The 20,653-nt window shown below is 39.1% G+C and overlaps 2 protein-coding genes across 3 annotated transcripts; one reads left to right on the top strand and one right to left on the bottom strand.

Moving 5' to 3' along the window:
* Positions 1–2,088: 2,088 nt before the first annotated feature.
* Positions 2,089–3,051, bottom strand: LOC115738491 (ethylene-responsive transcription factor ERF014-like). 2 transcript variants are annotated; one of them, XM_030671117.2, is made up of 2 exons: positions 2,294–3,051; positions 2,089–2,214 (listed from the first exon to the last, which is right to left on the bottom strand). In XM_030671117.2, exon 1 carries the CDS (start codon positions 2,963–2,965, stop codon positions 2,294–2,296), a length of 672 nt encoding a protein of 223 aa, XP_030526977.1. In that variant the 5' UTR covers positions 2,966–3,051; the 3' UTR covers positions 2,089–2,214. The 2 variants fall into 2 exon arrangements, with proteins under 2 accessions (XP_030526977.1, XP_030526970.1); XM_030671110.2 differs by having other exon boundaries at positions 2,089–2,203; positions 2,283–3,051.
* A 7,618-nt stretch (positions 3,052–10,669) lies between these two features.
* On the top strand, positions 10,670–13,711 carry LOC115738508. Its single transcript, XM_030671128.2, has 3 exons — positions 10,670–11,028; positions 11,182–11,271; positions 13,149–13,711. The coding sequence occupies exons 1-3, from the start codon at positions 10,777–10,779 to the stop codon at positions 13,224–13,226; spliced, it is 420 nt and encodes a 139-aa protein (XP_030526988.1). The 5' UTR covers positions 10,670–10,776; the 3' UTR covers positions 13,227–13,711.
* The last annotated feature ends 6,942 nt before the right edge of the window (positions 13,712–20,653 follow it).

A 20,653-nucleotide genomic window follows, 5' to 3' on the forward strand; every position in this document is an offset into this window, starting at 1 on the left:
TTATTTGAAATTTTTCCAAAAACATGTGCAAGCTTAAAATTGGAAAACGAATTTCCTAACCTGAAAAGGAGATAACTTTTTCTTGAAAAATGATTTCTTGAAAAGCACTTTCCTTTATCACGATTTTTTTGTTGAAACTTTTAAGCATGCACATTTTCTTTGATCGTAAATTGTTTTTGATTGACTAATGATCATTTTTAGTAAACTAGACATGTGAAAGTCTAGACTAATTTGCGAGATTTTTTTCACTCAAACAAACACCTCATTATCAAACCCGAAAAAAAAAACCACCATTGCAATGCATTTTCTTATAAGGACCACAAAAAATTTGCTTCCTTAGATAGCACCATGCAATGCAACCATGGAAAGTCCGATCTGCAAAGGGAATTTCAGTATTAGACTCAAAGACTGGGAAAATTCTTGCACATTAGCGGGCCTGTTCACTCATACTCATAGTGGTAACATGAAATTAAATCAAAGCTCATTTAGTTTAGCAGAAATTGAATAATTAAAATAATATTTTCAAAAAATTATTACTTGTATTTTTTCAATGATTCATGGCTAACCATTTTCATGGATGAGGAAAATATATTTCTTTCATTCATTTTGTAAGTAATACAAGTGATCATTTTTAGGGAAATATTTTGCTGTATCATTCATTTTTTGGAGCCCAAATTAATAATTGCCAGTAATGAAAAGAAGTGAACTCCAACCAATTCAAATTGCAGCACTTTCGTTGTAATTTTTGGCCCCATATTTCGTCTTAAACCATCGAGAGTAGGAAAAATTATCAAAAAAATTCTAAACTTATTGCAATTGTGCCAATTCAGTCTTAATTTTTTTTTTATGCTAATTCAGTTCTAACCATTTTGTATTTGTACCAATGTAGTCTTTCTTGCCAATTTTGGCCAGACTGTGCTGATGTGGACGTCGGCACGGATGTGGACAAGTTTTTAATAATTTTTATTTTTTCTGTTTTTCTTTTCTTTATTGTCCTTTTTGTTTGTTTTCTTCCCCCTCCTTCCTCTTTGGCCTATCACTGATCCTAGCGACTGACCATAGCTGGCGAGGGCGAGGCCAACTTAGTCCAGGTCGAGCCTCGCTACGGTTGATAGGCGAGGTGACGCCGCCATGGCTAGGCAAGCTCAGCTGCCATGGCTGCTCAAATTTCTGGGTTCTGAGGTTGTAGTTTGGGGAATGATCGCTCACGAGCTGCACAAATTTGGTGATTTTTACGTGATGGGAGCAAAAGACCAAACACCAACTCCAGCACCAACAACATCAATTAAGAACCAAACAACAGATTCAACCAAAAAGAATAGAAATTGAAAGGACGAGGAGAGATTCCTCAGAATAGAAACTTGCCATTAGAACCCAAAACTTCAATCATGGCAGTCGAGGTCGGCCTCGCTCGGATCGGGCAAGGCCGAGCCTTTTCATTGCCAGCGAGCTCGCCCAGCGACCGTGGCGAGGCTTGGCCCAGGCGCGGCCGACCTTGCCCTCTTCGGGATCTGTGACGGGTTAGAGATGAAGGAGGGGGGAAGAAAACAAACAAAAAGCAAAATAAAGAAAATAAAATTAAAAAAAATATATTAAAATATTATTAAAATTTGTCCACGTCAGCACCGACATCCACATGAGCACTTCAACATCCATGTTAGCGTCGGCCAGCCAAAGTCGGCCGAAAAGACTGAATTGACACATACAAGAAATTTAGGGCTTAATTGACACAATTGCAATAAATTTAGGACTTTCTAAGTAATTTTCCCTCAAGAGTACCAACAAATATATACAACTTGTATACCGAGCGGTCAAGACATGCTCAGATTCTATCACGTTTATTTAATCAGTCAATCGTGTAAAATCAATTTTAGTGTATACTTTGGTATTAATGAAACAGTTAAACAATATCAAACACCACCCTTTCTCCTTTCCAAGGAGGGGAAAAAAATCGAAATCGCCATCTCAATTTACAACTACCGAGCATCTCCTTCATTTGATTATAAAGGAAACAGTCTAATTTTTTTTATTATATAAAAACAATTGAAAGGCAGAAATAGACAGGGCAGAAGTGGAGAGAATCCATTAGTTTGCCGATGAATGAATTAATGAATTAGCGTCCCGAACATGGACTTCGTCCGAAATCGACACTCCCTCGTGGATCGGGCAGCGCCAGATCACATGGGAGATTCCAGAACAGTACAAACAAAAAAAAATTGTTTATTTTTCTAAAAAAATAAATATCTTCCTCTTTTCTTGAATTTACGCTAGTAATTGATTTAGAAAAAAAAAATCAGCTAAAGTCCCAGAGTCGAATATCGCCTGCTTCTTCATAATAATCATCGGACGACACACCGTTGGCGAACATCGGACCCAGGAAACTCGGCGACTGCAGCAAGCCCTCTAGATTGCACGACGTGTCCAGGATACCCGCCGCCCCGTCCCACGCGGCTGCAGGGACGGCGACGACGTCGTCATCCAGGTGATAGGGCGGCGACGGGGACGGGGACGAGGCCAGCGACGATGACGAAGGCGACGGGGACTGCTGGCGTGGAGACTGCGGGCCCGAGGCGGTGCAGTCAAGTGATCCGCCCTCCGCCACCGCCGCCGCCCCGGCCGCAGCTGCCACCCGCTGGATGGATTTAGGGGACATCGGGATGGCGTGGTCGGGGAAGCGATAGGCGAGAGAGGAGCGAGGGAAGTTGAGGCTGTGGGGCGCGGACGTCGCCGAAGGTCCCTTGAGGCAGAGCAGAGCGGCGTCGTAGGCCCGAGCGGCGGCTTCGGCCGTGGCGTAGGAGCCAAGCCAGATCCGCGCCTGCTGGTTGGGGGCGCGGATCTCGGAGACCCAGGAGCCCCAGCTCCTCATCCTCACGCCCTTGTACTTCCTGCAAGCCGACGTGGACGACGGCGAGGTCCGTTTGGAAGGCTCCGATTGGTTCCTGGACTCGCTAGTCCTCTTCACCATTGTCGACGAACTGAAGTGAGGATGATGGTTGAACTTCTAAGTTTTGGTTTCTCGTGCTGACAGACAGATGGAGGTTAGAGAGAGAGAGAGAGTATTTATACACGAAGCAGGTAGGAGTCGGGGGGGTTCCAAGTAGATTCCATTTGGTCAATGAACAGAACTGGCTAGCAGCCTATAGTTACCTTTCAAGTACGAACGCAAGTGCGAAAATGGCTGTCAATTTTAATTTTATGATGCCGAGGAAGACCGCCTCATTAGGTAACTCTCGAAATCTCTATAGAAGAGCCTTCCATTTTACGAATTAGATAGAAGTAAGAGGCGAATTAAAATCTGAATGAATAGCCAAAATCCGAAAACTAACGTGAAGCATCTCTTCATAGTTTATAAGTAAGATTGTGCGATTCTTGATTATCATTAGTACTATTATTTCATATCTTGAAAATCCCCCTGCGAAAGTCGTAAAGACTGAAAGTGTGCCACCTCGAAAACTCACCCGATGTATGACTATGGGGACAACCCGACCTCGATGATGTGCCAATCGACTATGGATAGTGACTTTTGGACGGCATATGACTAATTGAGTTATTAAAGTGGAACGTACACTAACCTTTTTACGAAAAGTTTAAGTTAATTGATGCATGGGGAATTATATATCCAACAATAAATAAGCCATAGCACAAAAGTACGTTCAAGTGTGATCTCGATAAGTAAGGTATACATATCAATGATCATAAATGTAGTTGACTTGATTTCGTTAATTCAAACGAGAGTTTAGCTCAGAGACTAATCTTCGATACACAGATGATGTGATGAATCATCTCCATCACATGTTTATGTTTTTGATCGACGATTAAAGATTAGCTTTGGTCAAAGAAAATCACACAACATTGTGTATCACGGGTCCTTAAGCTCGGTGTGAACCGACCTTGTAAATCTTGTGTCCCTCGATCGAGTGACTTTCGCCTAGTTGCAGGGCATTGTGGAATTTGTAATCTACACTGTTGCTAAAACTAGGGCTTTTTTTTATTTTTATTTTTTGGGCAGACTAAAACTAGGGTTTTCACTCAGAAACGATACATATAGAAAAGAACTCCTACTGAAAAGACGTGCAATTTTTTTCACGAAACTTGCAGAGAGAGAGAAGACATAGAATTCTGTCAGCAGGCAGCTTCCAGGATGTTGCGGAGAAAGAATCCAGCCAGAAACATTGTAGAGTGGGCATTATCTGATCTATACGTATAGACACGCAAAAATCAATACGCGCAGCCTCTCTCGGATCGTGATTGTAACCTTTCCTGACGCCAATGCCATTACCAGCTGTCCCTCCTCTGTCTTTGCACCTCCCAAAACCGCGTCCCAGCCCAGTAGCTTCTCTCTCTCTCTCTCTCTCTCTCTCTCTCTCTGTAAAGTATAGAATAATGATAAGATGATGACCGCATCTGTCAAACCCTAGTTTTCTTTCTTTCTTTTTTGGCCGAACTGTCAAACCCTAGTTTCATGTTGGCTTTACGTGGGCATTCATTCAATTCAATCCGTGCATGGGGCTTGACTTTCCTATTGCATGTGAGCTTCTATTTGGTACGGCGCTCCCGGGGGCAGTTTCTCCCCTTTTCTGCAGATAATTTTTGACAGCTCGAGTGCGCTGGCTGATGCCCACGACGCGTTCCTCCATCATCAATTCCAAAATCATTTTGTGTTATCCAGCTAGGGAAGAAAGAAAAAAAATAAAAAAAATAAAAAATAATTTGAAAAATGGCGATACTATTTTCACTCATATTTTAGTTAAGACACTCCTTTCATCCGGTTAACTTACCAAAATACCACTTTTCTCTCTCTCTCTTCAATTTATTGTTTCCTTTTTATCACACTAATCCACAAAATTACCAGTATTTCTATCATCTCTCATTAATTTCATGATATAAATGCTTCTTTACACCCGTGAAGATATCAATTAACCAAATCTTATTACTTTTCCTAGAGAATGTTGTCAATTTTAATTTATGGTCTCATATTTTCGTTCACAAGGAATTTGTACTTATGGAAGCTTATGAACACAAGGTGAAGTGCTTTTTGTCTAAATAGTATGAGTGAAACTATATTTCAAAGTCCAATATCAAAATTCAATTTAATTACTTAGCCGATCTTGATAAAAAAAATGAAAAATAAAAAGTGATCAAAATAAAAGGTTCATTTGTTAAAGCATGATCAAATGTCAAATATATTTATATTTTGACCATATCTAAATATTAACAAATGATAAATGTATAAATTAAAAAGAAAGAAAAAAACATGAAACTTTTTGTTGTACAACTCCTGTTACGGATAAAGTAATTAATATCGATTGTAAATTCAATTTTGTAACAAATGGATCAAAACTTTAAAATATCCTTAAAACTTTCCCCTAAACAATCTTTTTCAAGGTTGAAAGTGCAGAATATGAAAATAAATTTTTAACCCCATCTTGCAATTTAGATTAAAATGTGAAAAGCTCCAAAAGAAGTACAATTCAACGATGTTTAACATTATAAACCTACAAATTTATTACAAAAAATCACTTAAAATGTCTAAATCTACTAGATAATCGGATTGACTTATAATTTTAACTTTGAAACAAAGTTTCCCTCCCGCTATTTCAAAAAAAAAAAAAGTAGGCAGTTAATTGTGTGTTGATAATTAGTTATAGCTAAAAGTTTCTAACATGTTATATAACTTTTGTAATTAAAAAAAATGAGACCATAAATTAAAACTAACAAAATTTTTTAGGCAAAGTGATAAAATGATACATCATAAGATGATATTTTATTGGGCACAATTTATTGTCAAATGAGAGGAAATAGAAATAAAGGCATTTATATTAGTTAGCATGATAAAAAAAAGAAACAATAAATGGAAGAAAGAAAATGGTATTTTATGTTAATTGAAAAAATGAGTGATTTAGCCAAAATGAGGGTGGAAATAGCGCCGCCCTTTGAAAAGTATTAACCATTGTCCATGTCGGCGTTGTCAGGCATCCACCTCAGTATTAGCAGGCTAAAGTTAGCTAGATATATTGAATTTGTATAAATATAAAAAGATTTAGGACTAAATTAGCATAAAAAAATTAGGGATGAATTATCACAAATATAAAAGGTTAAGGATTGATCCTCTTTTTTTTTTCTTCTTTAGGAATTGTTGGTCGACCGAGGCAATCACGCGAGGGTAATCAAAATGAGTCCATCTCATGAATGATCTCTTAATTTTTTTGGAGGTGATGGAGAGTGATTAGCCGACATCAAGCAATAAAATAATTTGCTCGAAAGAAATAAACAAAAAAAAAAAATCAAACATGGGTGTCGTACGTGGGAACACGGTAGGAACACCGGCAGGCAGAATTGCTTTGTCCGATGCCGATGCACGTGTCAAAAAGAATAGTGTCGTCAAATCCGTACGAGTCCTTTCTAGATTATTAAAACTTTAATGTTCTTCTTTCGGTTTTATTTAACAACCATTGCTTATTGCTTAATTGCTTAGTCCCCATCAGGTGGTACTATTTTCGGCATCATCCCACATGTTCCTGTCATGCTCCCCTCGTTTGTTTAATTTACATAAAGTCGTATATTAGGAAACAGTACAAGGAATCTGTCCTCAAGAAGTTAGCAGGAAATTTCATTTATATATATATCATCGCAATAATGCTAAGGACATGAACAGAGATTGAGTAACAAGTTTAGTTAACCGAGCTATTCGCTACAATTTCATTTCAAATTCGAAAACGACCCGTTTATTTAAATACTCACTCGTGATTTGCAAAATAAACGGGTTTTATGTACCCATTTTTCGGGTCTTGAGCTAGAATCGCGACTTCCCAAATGTACATGTTCGTCCACCAAATTTGAAAACCCAATGAGGGTGCGGTCAATTGTAGATTACAAAGATGAAGCCATATAGAATAACGCAGATAGTGCGTTAGGTGATGGATAGTCTACTGTTGGAAGAACCAATCCATTTGAAAGTAAACTTTCTTAGGATGTGTCCAAGGGATGACATGTTCAAATTATAACCAAGTGGAACGGTACTTCGGAAATATGATATCAAAATAGAGGACATTGAAATTCACGAAAAAATTCGACCAAAAAAAAAATTCATGAAAAACAAAACAAGAAAGCATGCGCATTATTTAATTTTGTCAATTCAGTTTTAACACTTTTAACGCTTCGTCAATTGAGTCCATCCAATCAATTTTAGTCGAAAATTGTTGGCGTTCACGTGGGCAATTTGTTATAATATTTTAATATTTATCGAAATATTTTATTAATTAATTAATTTAATTTTCTTTTTTTCCTTCTTTACTTTTTACTTGTTTTTGCCATTTCTTTTTTCTTTGTCCCTTTTTCCCTTTTCCGACCATGGACGAGCCTTGTTGATGACCAGCTGAGGCCGTTGGACTTAGACGAGGGCCACCCTTGCTGGATTGGACAAGGGCCGTAATCGCCAGCCCTTGCGAGGGCAACCCTCACCCTCAACCAATCTGGCGAAGGGCAGCCCTCGCTAGCCCATGGTGTCTCTCACCTAAGGCTGGCAAAGGAAAAAATAAAAAAATAAAAGGAGAAAAACTAAAGAAGGAAAATTTAAAATAAAAATATATGAAAATCTAAAAAATGTGGCCAACGTCCACGTTTGGCAAAAAATGCCCAGGTGGACTCAATTGACGAAGCGTGAAAAGGTTTAAGAATTAATTGGCAAAATTCGAAGGCTTAGCACTAAATTGGCAAAAGTGTAATGGATTTAGGACTTTTGGAACAATTTTCTTCGAACTTAAACTAACCTGAACGTGATTGGTTCTTATCAGTAAACATGCTCTTGCCCTCCCTGCTATTAAGAATAAGAATAACCCGAACAAGAAGATGAGTCCCACCATGCGTTTTTGCTCATTTTTCTCCATAAACCGATACACCCAGAACTCCGAAAATCATATGCATGATCTCACACAACTCTCTACATACTCTGCTCGTACCCACTGCAGTTTCCATAACCTATCACGCACATTAGCGACGTGTCGCATGGTCGCCCGTCTAAATACAAGAGAATCTAATGCAAAGATATCGTGCTGTTGAAGCATGGGCGAGAAGATCAGCAGAGAGATCAGGAGGCGTATTATATGTGCGTATACATTCAGGGGTTTTAATATTTCTTTGCAAAGATGTTGGACTACGGAGAGGCAAGGCCCATGTGAATGGGGTCTCGTTCTCTTTCGCTCTCTAGATCGGCGGAGAGATGGAGAAGCATCGTGGAAGGAGTTCTGCGGATGTCTACAAGGGTTTTGTGCGTTCCTCCACGACGTCTGAGTGAAATTGATGACATTGTTCCTGATGTAAATGCAGCCGAAACTGTTGACTCCAGAAGACGCATCAAACAAGTCACAACTACACCTCGGTAATGATCATCTTCTAACTTAATTAGGTATTTGCAGATTTTATGAAAGAAAGAGAGTATTTTTTTTTTTTAAGAATAACAGCGAGGTATAAGATTGGTTCGTGAAACTAGCTTGCAGAATTACATGGTTGAAACCTCACGAGTGTGCCGTTTAGGCAAGGGAGCAAAACTAGCTAATGACGAAGATAGCTATGCGATGTGACCAAGTTGGCACAGTTGCTTGTGGCGTAGGAGGATTTTCAATTCAAGATATGGAGAACCACCCGTTCGAATCTCCCCGACTACACATGAATTGCTTTGGGTCAAAAGTCTGGACCTAGCCGGTTTATGGGAATTGCAAAATGATCATCGGCCTTTGGGTCTTCTCCATGCCCGCATCTCTAGGAGGATTTTCAATTCAAAGATATGGAAGACAACCCCCTTGAACCTCACCAACTGCGCACGAAATGGTTTAGATCATGGCCACCTACACATGTCAAAAATCTGGACCAAACCAATTTATAGGAGTTGCAAAATGATCATCGGTCTCCAGGTAGTCAGGTCTCCATGCCCATGTTTCTTAGGCAGATTTTCAATTCAAGAAATGGAGTACTATCCCTTCAAATCGCATCGATCGCATGCAAACTACTCTGGATCATGGCCACCTACATATGTCAAAAGTCTTGACATAACCAATTTATAAGAGTTAGAGAGTGATCATCAACCTACAAGCAGTCGAGTCTCCATGCCCATGTCTCTAGGAGGTTTTTCAATTTAAGATATGGAGGGTCACCCCTTCGAATCTCATCGATCGCTTGCGAATTGCTCTGGATTGTGACCACCTGCACATGTTAAAAGTCTGGACCTAACCGGTTTATAAGAGTTGTAAAGTGATCAATGGCTTCAAGTAATCAGGTCTCCATGCCCGTGTCTCTAGGAGGATCTTCAATTCAAGATATGGAGGACCACCCCTTTGAATCTCACTAATTGCATGTGAGCTTTGAATCATGGCCACTTTCAAATGTCAAAAGTGTGGATCTAACCGGTTAATCAGAGTTACTGAGTGATCAATGGCCTCTAAGTAGTCGGGTCTCCATGCCTGTGTCTCTGGGAGTATTTTTAATTCAAGATATAAAGGACCACCCCGTGGTGGTCCACTGTCTGCATGAGGATTGCTTTGGATCATGGCCACCCGCACATGTCAAAAGTCTTGACCTAACCGATTTTATAGGAGTTGTAGAGTGATCATTGGTCTCTAGGTAGTCGGGTCTCCATACTCGTGTCTCTGGGAGGATTTTCAATTCAAGATATGGAGGATTACCCCTTCGAATTTCACTGACCGCACATGACTTGCTCTGGATCATGGCCACCTGCAAATGTCAAAAGTCTAGACCTAACCGATTTATAGGAGTTGCAGAATGATTATCTAATCAAGTTTCCATGCCCCTGTCTCTAGGATGATTTTCAATGCAAGATATGGTGAACCATCCCTTCAAATCTCACCAACTGCACCGAATTTACTTTGGATTATGGCCATTTGAACAGGTCGAAAATCTAAAACCGATTGACTTATAGGAGTTGCAGAGTGTTTATCGGCCTCCAAGTAGTCGGATCTCCAAGCCCGTGCCTCTATAAGGATTTTCAATTCAAGATATGGAGAACCACCCCTTTAAATCTCATCGATCGCATGCGAAATGCTCTAGATCATGGCCACCCACACATGTTAAAAGTTTGGACCGAACCAATTTATAGGAGTTGCTCTGAGTGTTCATCGGCCTCCAAGTAATCGGATCTCCATGCCCCTATCTCTAGGATATAGAAAAAAAAAAAGAGCAAACAAATATAATACTATGTGTCAAGTTCATAATGTATCGGTCATATTGCGAATCCAATGTGCAACAAACAATTATCTGTAAGATTTATGCTGTAAATTTAGCCTTGTAGATCAATATGCATATTCGTGATATTTTGCAAAGATTTATGTCAAATAATTCAGAGAGATGATAAATGGTTTATTCAAATAGTTTTGAAAAGAATCATCGGCTATTAGTAGAGTGGATTCTCGCGACGAAAAAAAGGAAGAACAAAGATACTCGTTTAATTAAGTCGGCATTCGACAAAAATTTAGAAAAATTTATATGATTGAAAAAAAAATCTTATAAAATTTTCAAAAAATTTATTTGCTTTTGGAATGAAATTACTGGCTAATAACAAAAATGTGTACATTACTTGTCTAAAATTCAACCCGACGCTACTTTGTTTGTGGATCCCATAATTCATCTTCAATAGCCGGGTCCGGCAGAAACGGGCCGGCCCAAATTCTTCCACCAGTTAAAACAAGCAAAACAGCAGCTACCAGCGCCAAGCCGACAATAATATCTCCAAGCCCGAAATTTTCTATTACCGGTCACCGGAGAGCCATGGCCATCGCAGCGGTCGCCGCCGTGGCCTGGCCGTCGTCGACGGTGGCTTTGGCGCGAAAACTGCCTAAATGCGCTTTCAATTCTTTCATCTCCGCCTCCTATTCTTCTTCTCCTTCTCCTTCGCCTGCGGCGAGGAAGCTCGTCTTCTATTCCAAGCCCGGTTGCTGTTTGTGCGATGGCCTCAAAGAGAAGCTCCAAGCAGCCTTCCTGATTTCCGGTCCGGACTCTCTGGGGGACGTCGATTTGCAGGTATGAATGCGCATGTTTAGTGTGGCTGCGGGAACAAGGTCTGGTTCCGATTGTTGTTACTTCTAGTATTCGGAATGTGAAAGTGTTAATCGTGGATGTTTGAGTGCAGTTTTTCCGCGAATTGAGTTTTCTGTTTCATGATACTTTGCGCAGGTTAGGGATATAACGAGCAACCCGGAGTGGGAGAGAGCTTACCAGTACGAGATACCCGTGCTGGCCAAAGTGCTCTCTGATGGTTCTGAGGTAAGGCTTGGGGATTGTCGACTGTTTGAACCTTCATTTTCTGTCAAAAGAGTCAAGGTTTTTCTCTTGTTGAAGCAATTCGTTCAAGGAATGGGATATGGTTGATGCGCTGTAGATACGTATCGGATTAGATATGAGTGGGAGTAGACCTGATTATACGAAATGGCGGGTTCATAGGGTATGGATTAAACAACACGTGGCAACCGAATAGATGCCATCCATGCCAATTCATGGAGCAACAGGGAATAATGCGGTACATTAAGGTGCTATTCAAAGCTGGCTGCTTAGTAAGTCCTTGCTTCTTCCGTGTCTTTGTAACATGTACTCACAAGAGACCTGTGAGGAGGAAGGACAAGAGTTTAGGCTGAGGTGAGACGAATTGACTCGGGGAACGGCGATAGCATGTACTAGTCTAGCTGGAAAACTCTCTAAAGTGTCTACGGAGCTTAAGGGTTTAGAACTATTTAGGCTTGATATGTGGATATCTTTCCATTCTGTTTGGTAGACTACTTTGTCTCACTGTTTTTAACGCCATTTGAATGCAGGGGTTTTTAGTTATGTATTAGTTGTCATTTGTCAATTGCCAGTCAACTTTTGGGCGTGCATGGCAACACTTCTGCTTTAGAAATTAACTTCCGACCAGAAGTTGATTTTTCTACTTCTAGAGAGAAGTAATTTTTTTACTTCTTCAAGTGGTTTCAAAACTATTCTGGAGCATAAAAATACTCCGGATGTAAAAAAATAAAGTTGCGTAACCAAACAGATTCCTATTCCAGAAGTTGCGTTACCAAACGGATTTATGTCCCAAAAGCATTTCTGCTTCTAGAGTAAAAACTCTACTCTAGAAGTGTTGTCATGTGCGTCTACAATCTTTAGGGATCTTGAAGTAGCTCCAAAACTACTTTTGAGCAAAAAAATACTATAGAAGTAGAAAAATGAAGTTATCTAACCAAACGAATTTCTGCTCCAGAAATTGCATTATCAAACAGATTTCTGCTCTATAAGCATTTGTGGAGCAGAAATTCTACTCCAGAAATGTTGTCATGCGCCCCTACAATCTTTAGGGATGGATTTCGTGACACAATTTTTTCTTCTGATGGTGTTTATATTGTGATAGAGAAGGAAAATATCAGACATTATCCACTCTCCGATGAATGCTTGCTTAGCCTTCCATCAAATAGTTCCGAATTCGATTCTTCCCTTGTTCTATGCTGCCTTGTGCTATGATTTGTCGACCAAGTATAACTGCATAGCCTTTGGCCTGTGCCAGATTGGTCAAAATTGGCTTGAACTTTTTCTTGGTCAAATTTTAAAAGTCTTCAATCTACACCTATATGAAAAAGATAACCTACAATTGGCAATTTATGTCTGCATTGGGCCGCCATTCTTGACTGTAGAAGATTGCATTTCTTCCATTGAAGTTTCCTTGTTTCTGTCTGGTTTTGAATGATTGAAGCTGAACATACTGAGTAGCATGTGTAATGTCTTCAATTCTACATAGGCTAGATCTCTCATTTCAGTCCCCCTAGATTGGATTGAATTGGTATTGGACCACTGCAAATTTATTCCCTGCCGAACATGTTGTGAACCGATTGAAGCTCACTAAAAGAAGGCCAAAGGAAACATTGAAGCTCCTGAAAAGAAGGCCATCAAAGGTCTCATTTTTTGAAACTGCTTAGTTATCGACAATGATGAGGCAATTATCCTGAACTTGCTTCCCTCCAAAATCTTTGATTGTGCCTTTATCATTTGCCTGATATGCAAGAAGCCTTCTAAATTTTCTTCTAAATCAACCAAACCTGATTGGTTTATTATGCTTGGGTTCTAACTTTTACATTGCATTTCCTGGACATATCTAACTGAATTCTGTACTTTAGGAAATTTTGCCTATATTGTCTCCTCGCCTTGGAGTGGAGCTCATCCAAAAGAAGATAGCCGCTGCACTGAAACAATGAGATTTGCTAATACTCCATTTATGGAGACTTGAGTATCGAATGCACAATTTGTTTCACAGGTCTTATTCCTTTGCTGATCCTTAATCATGCTTAATTTCTGTGCCTTCGCCCCTCGACAAAGTGGTAAAAATTTTAACGTTGGTTCCCTTAATTGTTATTCAGTTCTTAATCCTTATACTCCTTCCCCTAGTGTCCATTATGTTAGATTTCACAACATATTCTTGCTGGGTCAAAATTTCAGTCTGAAGATGTTTTGTTTCCGTACTTTAATCCTGGTACTTTTTAGGCGTGTTGCCCCCTGCCAATGCAGGAAGGCACTCATACCTCTCGCATAAACAGCATGTAAGTCAAATAGAATGGCGGACGACTATCCTGTGAATTGTACTTTTTACTCTGTAGGATTCTTTGCGAAGGCTTCTGTCTCCGCATCCTGTACTCCTGTCTTAGATCGCCCCCAAAATAAGAAGAGTAGCACATTGAAACAATGACCAGCTTTCTTTCGTCCTCCTATCATTTCCTTTCACAGTTTTAAGTTCAGCACAAGTAATTTCATGTCATCGACGTACGAAAGGCCCCAACGGTGCGAGAATTCTCACTCTCCACTGAGTTGGGGTATTGCAATTTAGATGGCCTAGGGTTTTCTCTTTTGGGAAAAGTGTCGCGTGGACTTGGCGCACTCGCAGCCAGTGGATTTGGTGGGATTTCCACTGTGAATGGTGATCAATGGCTATAATTGTCCCGGTTCATTTAAATAAAGATCTAGGCAGGGTTTTGCCTTGTTTTTCTTGTCGTGTATAATTCGCCTTGCTTTTAGCTCCTCGAGTTTTTAGGCCAACACAGAAAGTCCCTCCGAAAACCAACACTGAAGCTTGTGTCCATCACAGGTTGAGAGACAGCATCAGTCATCACAACAATTACCAACGTCGATAGCGGCGGTCCAGCATGATTGACTAACATCGATATCGTCCTTTTGACCAAAAAGTGGAATCCATTGTCCTTTTCACCGCCTTTTTATCTTTCTTCATTCATACTTTACACTCGAGGAGAACACCTCATTCGACTGGTTAAAAGAAGAAGCATTGGTCGTGTTAACACAACATAATTTCCTTTGGGCTAAGTCACAAGAAATCAATTACTTGCAAATTTACCGGTCAACAGTGCAAATTGTCTGTCCTCCCCTTATTGGATCTTGAAGCCGGAACTCGATATGGTGTTAGGGAGTTGGCCTCAATGACACTTTTGGCATAGCTTCGAGAAAAATTAACGGCTTCTTCTATGCCAAAAAATGTTACTGTCCTACTTTTTTGGATCATATTTTCTAGAGACTATTCAATCAATTATCAAAGCAAAGCAAAAGAAAGGTAGATGCTTTGCTTGTAGGTCTGAAACACTATATGATGCATACAACACTCATTTTTCGTGAAAAGTGAGGCCTTTCTTCAATTCTTATCTTCTCTCATGTCATCATCTTCTCCTTTATGCTGAAATGTTGTGCTTGTAGCTAGATATGTCAAACAAGTGGGTTGGGACATAAATGGTCCAACAAAAAATGACTCATTTATTGCAATGCGAATTAATTGGCCCACATCCGCCCTGCCCCGACCCGATCTATGTTCCTAAAAACTTTCATATTAATCCAATCGAGGAAAATTCATACTCAAGACTAAGGTGAAAGAAAGAATAATTGAGTGCAATGTTGAATGAGGACAAGAGGGAACGAAGAGAGAGTCATGGAGTATGAGTTGGGTATAAGTAAGTTGTAAACACATTCCCACTTAACACATATTTTATATTTAAACACATTTATAACAACTCATCCCATAAAATATAGATTAAGAAATGGGTTTAAGACTCATTTTGACAAGTCTAATTATAGCACCTGCTCTTACTTTATATCTCTGCCCGTATTTAATGTTGGTCTTTGTATTTCTATTTCTCATGCATGTGTCACGGGCCGACAATTGAGGGTTGATTCGCGCGATGACTTAGGCTTCTTTTGTATCGTTGGAGCACCTAAGCCAAGCCTTTTCTCATTGATTCACCCGGATTCTCTTAGAGAGAGAAGAGTTCTTAGATAAAGAGACTCTAAGAGCCCGCATGGTAACCATTCTCATTCTCTGATTCTTATCCCAGAACAGTAAAAAATGAGAATACTGTTTGGTAACGTAAATAATTCTGATTCTGATTCTGTTCCCGGAATCGGTTTTGGAGAATCGGAATCAGTTTTAGAGTAAAATCCAGAAGCAAAAAAAAGTTGCTTACGGAAAAAGAATGACTTTTGAAAATAGCAAACGGAATCAAGTCTCACATCTCTAACTTTTTCCTTGTAATTTTCTTGTCATTTTTTCCCCTCTACCTAATAAAAATAAAATAAAATAAAAATAAAAAATAATTTTTTTAAAAAATAACAAAAATTTTAGAAAATCCTAAAAAAATAGAAAAAGCTTAGATTATGCTAGTTTGACCTTATTTTCATAAAGTTGGGCCTAAATTTCATAGATTTCACTCTCCTATAAAGAATATTGCAGAGGATGAGGGCATTCAACATGCATACTGGTAGCCGTGCGTTACAAGATATTTCTATGTATTTAGAAAACGGAACATTAAAGAACTTTAAACATCATGTATTAAAATTTGTATTTCATTCATGACATGCTTTAAAATAATGTATTTTAAATTATTTGAGTGTGCATTGAAAATTAGTCTTTAATTTATGATGAAATTTTATAAATTAACTGCATAGTTATTTGACTTAAATGAAAAAAATAGGGAAAGAATCATTTTTTTGAAACATAAATTTTGTGCGGTTATCAAACACGTTCTGATTTTCTAAAATTCATTCAAGAACATAATCAAAAAATTCATTTGAACCGGAATTAGTTTTTTCGGATCGGAATGAGAATCGGAGAATGAGAATGGTTACCATGCAGGCCCTAAAAGGAACTTCTTTATTATTTCATTTGTGAATGATCAAATGAGAATGAAGACTCCCTTTTATACAGTGGATGGCCTCTGATTACAGCCGTTGATCTCTATCTCATCCAATAGCTAAGATCGTATCTCCCATCTACCTAACCATCGACAATAAATAGGAAGCTTTTAGAGATAGGGATAATTACAATATCGCCGGCCCTTGAGAATATTCTGGAGAGTCCTAGAGAACTGTAGGAAACTCTCGATTGCCAAGACATAGCAAGTCTTGAGGATCTTCTCGGCCATATGATTGATTCGTCGGGCTGCGAAAACATCGGCCCGTTACACATGCATGTAGCATATATACGCAAGTCAAACTTGCTTTATGATACCTCACTTGCAAGTCTCGATCATCCTAAAGGCATGCACATATCATTTTGACCCGAAACCTTTTCTGCTTTTGACCCCCCTTTCCCTGCTTTGTCATAAGATGACACAGCCGATGATATTGTTTGTCTTTTAAAAGGATCGTTCTCTACATTGTTTTCTAGGATTAATTCGAGAAGATAATCAGAAGTTCTTAATTAATCACCAATCAAATCCAATCTGTCCTCCTAATTTTCTAGCTTTTGCAATTGCATCTCTAAAAGTTGGGTAGGAGGTTAGTTGCATCTTTGCACGATTGATCTCGTTTTCATGGCAATCGATCAACTTTTGCAACTAGACTGGTCCCCTTCCCCCACATTTGGTGGAGCATGCATTTTTATTTCGTCAATAGGAACTTTTGGAATAAAATTCATGAGCAATTTGACATCTCTACGAGATTATTACTATACATCTCAGAGGACTCCCGTGCATGCACACATGCAAAATAAGAAGTGAGGATTGATTTCTTTTCAATCATTCATGCCGTATTTTAATGGAATTTTTTTTTATCAGGATGGGGAAAAAGGCACGACATACGATTCCACACCTTTGTTTTTCAACCATCATCGACGCTCGGTCCATATAGAGTACACTGATATGATGTTATGTTGGCATGTGCCGGCACATATACGAGGCTTTGCTGACAGGATTTGCTTAGTTTATTACAGTCGTCGTTATTTTTAGATTGATTCGTTCTGAAGTTCATTAAATATGAGTGACAGATAAATCTCCCTAAGGAGTCACATGTGTCATGCATCAAAGAACACGTGCACATCGAAAGACAAATACACTATTCGATGGACATGTATTACGTTAAACCAAACTCCATTATCTGTGTTTTGGCAAAAGGCATAAAAAAACTCCATTATCGATGTTCATGGGCATATATTATTACCTTAGGATACCCTTTTGCGTAAAAAGGACAATTCAATCATTCCATTTGGGGGAAAACGGAATTACTCTTGCTCACTCCTAGGAGTGAGCACGGTTCTAGAGTGAAATCGGAAATCAGATAATAGGATCGATGGGAACCGGTTTAATTTCAAGTTTTAGGGTATGCAAGTAGGTTCCGGGTTCTAAAAATCGAGAAACCTGTTTCGACATGAAGGTTTCGGTTTTCAAGTAGATGTAATTTGGAACTTGAAACTTGAAACAAGTTTTTATGTTTTTCTTAATCTAAGTTTTCGCGCTATCTCGTTGTATTCCATGGCATTGGAAAAATTACCATAAAAGTCATAAACCTTTTTTTCATTTTTGTCAATTCATTCATTCTGGCAAAGTTTGGCCAAGTGGCCAATTTTTAATAGTTTTTAAATATTTTTTAATACTTCATATATATTTATTCTCCTCTTCTTCTTCCTCCTCTAGTCCACGAGGGAGAGCCTCGCCGGGGGCGAGCAACGCTCACCCACGCCGGTGGCTGGTAGGGGCAAGCTTCGCCAGCCAAAGTAGAAAGAAGAAGAAGAAAAAAGAAAAAGAATTCAATAATTAAAAAAAATGGAAATATTTAAAGTTGGCCACGTTGACGCTGGGTCGTGCCACGTCAGCATTAGCTGCGCCAAGTCAGCGATTTTAGGCCAAAATTGGTTGAAAGGACTGAATTGACATAAACACAAAAGGTTTAATGTTGAATTGACATAATTACAATATATTTATGATTTTTTGATAATTTTCCCATGGCGTTCAATGATGAATGTGTAATATGGAATCACTAGTCCGAGCAACTATTTTCGGCAATATTTATGGTTGAGACTTTTATTTTGTTAATGTTGTATATTTTTCGTGTGTCTAAATATGAGTTATGGATAATAGGTTGTAAGAGAAAGTGGTGGTCATTAAAGGCGATGATTCACTGCAATCATTCTATAAAAATATACATGTGAAACCTTGGTAGATCTTGAAACCGTCCCTTGAAACCGACCCTTGAAACTATGACAAGGTAGGTTTCAAGTTTAAAAAAATGATAAACTTGTTCTGAAGGTTAAGTTTTAGGTTCCAAATGAAACCTATATGCAATTTGAAGCTGCTCACCCCCACTCACTTCTATTGGCCTAGCTTACTAACATGTTCAAGTTTCTTTTCTTTTTCTTTTTTTAAGAAATGTTCGAGTTACTTAACATGCTTAATTTATGTGAGTTACCAAGTTATGCCGATGAGATTACTTACTAATTTTATGATTTCAGCTTTTCAAATAACTTACCAACCAACCCTTATTCCAATTACAAATTTTATTAATGACTTCTAAATTGTTGTCGAAATAACCTAACTCTTGTGCGAAATTACCAACTTTTAACTCGCACAAAAGAAACCATCCGCTAAATACGCGCGACTCCGCAACTCTACTTGTCTAAGGATCCAACAACAATACGAGGCACACTTGAGGCAATTTTAGTAGGCAAAATCTGGTGGACTTTTAAGCATCCAACATCATGTACCGATTAGATTGCGAATTGAAGATGGGAACATGTTCCACCTATTGTCTGATTTGTTCATGCTGTGACGAGAGCCCAGAATATAGTATCGATGGGACACCAGCTTGGTGCGACATTGGTGTCATCTCCCGCTGGTACTTATCTCAATCTCTCCAATCAAACCCCTCTTGCTTCTACGACTTCCCCCAATCTTCAATAAGAAAAAAAAATAATAAAAGGATGAAAATAGAAAGTTCTTCCGCGTTGAAAAAGAGAAATGCTCATTGAAATCGGTCCCATGGATCCTCCTCAGCAAGCATTGTCGATCATGGTGGGGATTGAAGGAATAGGGTTCCAATTCTCTCCCCAACCACGCCCCAATTGAAACTTGCTCGATGGCCTCTACGTGTTCTACGGGTTTTGTGCAACCTGTCTCCAATTTGCGCTGACGACTTTTGTCAGCCTTTCTCTGTTATCCTGTTTATACTGTGGTATGACGTGACTTGTGTCAACCTTGATTTGACATTCCAATCCACCTCCTCCCGTGGTCGGAAAGAAAAAATCATTTCATGCAAAAAAGAAGTACATGACTTCAAAATAAAAATGTAAATTTAATAAAAAAAATAAATTTCGAAGTTAGTAAATTTGGTATAACATATAGAGATTGTTCATTCCATAAAGATGGATCTATCATTGCATGAAAACATATTTGGATCTCACATCAACATCAGTAATGACCACATGCCGAGATTTCCCTATCTAGTAGTTATTCAAAAGGCAATGTGCGTCTAGATTTAGCGTTCTTAATACTATCACCGTATCGAGACAAAAACAATACAAAGAGTACAAAAATGCCTTGTAAATCCTCGAACTATTGCTAAATCGGAATACAAAAGCACTTAACCTAGATCTAGCTCAAGATCCGGAGAGAAGACACGCCAAAGAGAAACTGGTTGATCACAAAATACTTTCAGGTAAGACGACTGCTGAAGGCAGCAGCAAAGGAGCCTCATAGACTTGTGGAACGCTCGACCATATGGAGCAAACACCAGAGTCGAGGCGAGTGAGCAGATCTGGAAGAGCATATTCTTTCGAGGAGCTCGCTCTTCGAACTTCAAAGCTCACGGGACAAAACTCTCTACTTCCGCGGAGGAAGTCGACGTGGTTGGCCGCAAAATCACCGAAGAAGTCTTGAAAATGAGGAGATAGAGAGATAGGGAGACAGAGATGGAGAAGGAGAGGGGCGTCTTAAGAAGAAGAGAGGAAACCCCTAGGTTCTGGGATTTGAGAGTACCATTTCGCCCTAATTGCTAGAAGAAATTCCCCCTGCAGTAACTAATTGTTATACTAGTTTCGAGAAGTTGATGTAGCGATTTAAAGTTTGATATAAATCAAGTGACGAATTATCACTCCAGGTGCTCACCTCCGCGACTCTCGAAACTCTCCAATCGCTGCGAGTCGGACTAGTCGGGCGTTCATGCACACGATTTCCGTTGATGGGTGACATGGATGACAAGCAATGAACTTACACGATGATTAATGCCTTAATGGTCTTACCCACTAATCCTTTTTTTGATTGTTCAAGAAGTAGTTGATTTATCGACCACATAACTTGCCATGTAGCCATAGCTTTATTTATAAAATGGCATAACTTTTCTCAGGAGGAAATGGGAATCA

Source organism: Rhodamnia argentea, chromosome 2 (genome assembly GCF_020921035.1).
Source record: "Rhodamnia argentea isolate NSW1041297 chromosome 2, ASM2092103v1, whole genome shotgun sequence".
Classification (NCBI taxonomy): domain Eukaryota; kingdom Viridiplantae; phylum Streptophyta; class Magnoliopsida; order Myrtales; family Myrtaceae; genus Rhodamnia; species Rhodamnia argentea.

Excerpts from the sequence above, each read along its gene's own strand:
- LOC115738491 (XM_030671117.2), bottom strand. The coding sequence starts at position 2,965 with ATGGTGAAGAGGACTAGCGAGTCCAGGAACCAATCGGAGCCTTCCAAA.
- LOC115738508 (XM_030671128.2), top strand. The coding sequence starts at position 10,777 with ATGGCCATCGCAGCGGTCGCCGCCGTGGCCTGGCCGTCGTCGACGGTG. Across the intron at positions 11,029-11,181 it reads TGGGGGACGTCGATTTGCAG|GTTAGGGATATAACGAGCAA; the intron begins GTATGAATGCGC and ends TACTTTGCGCAG. Across the intron at positions 11,272-13,148 it reads TGCTCTCTGATGGTTCTGAG|GAAATTTTGCCTATATTGTC; the intron begins GTAAGGCTTGGG and ends TCTGTACTTTAG.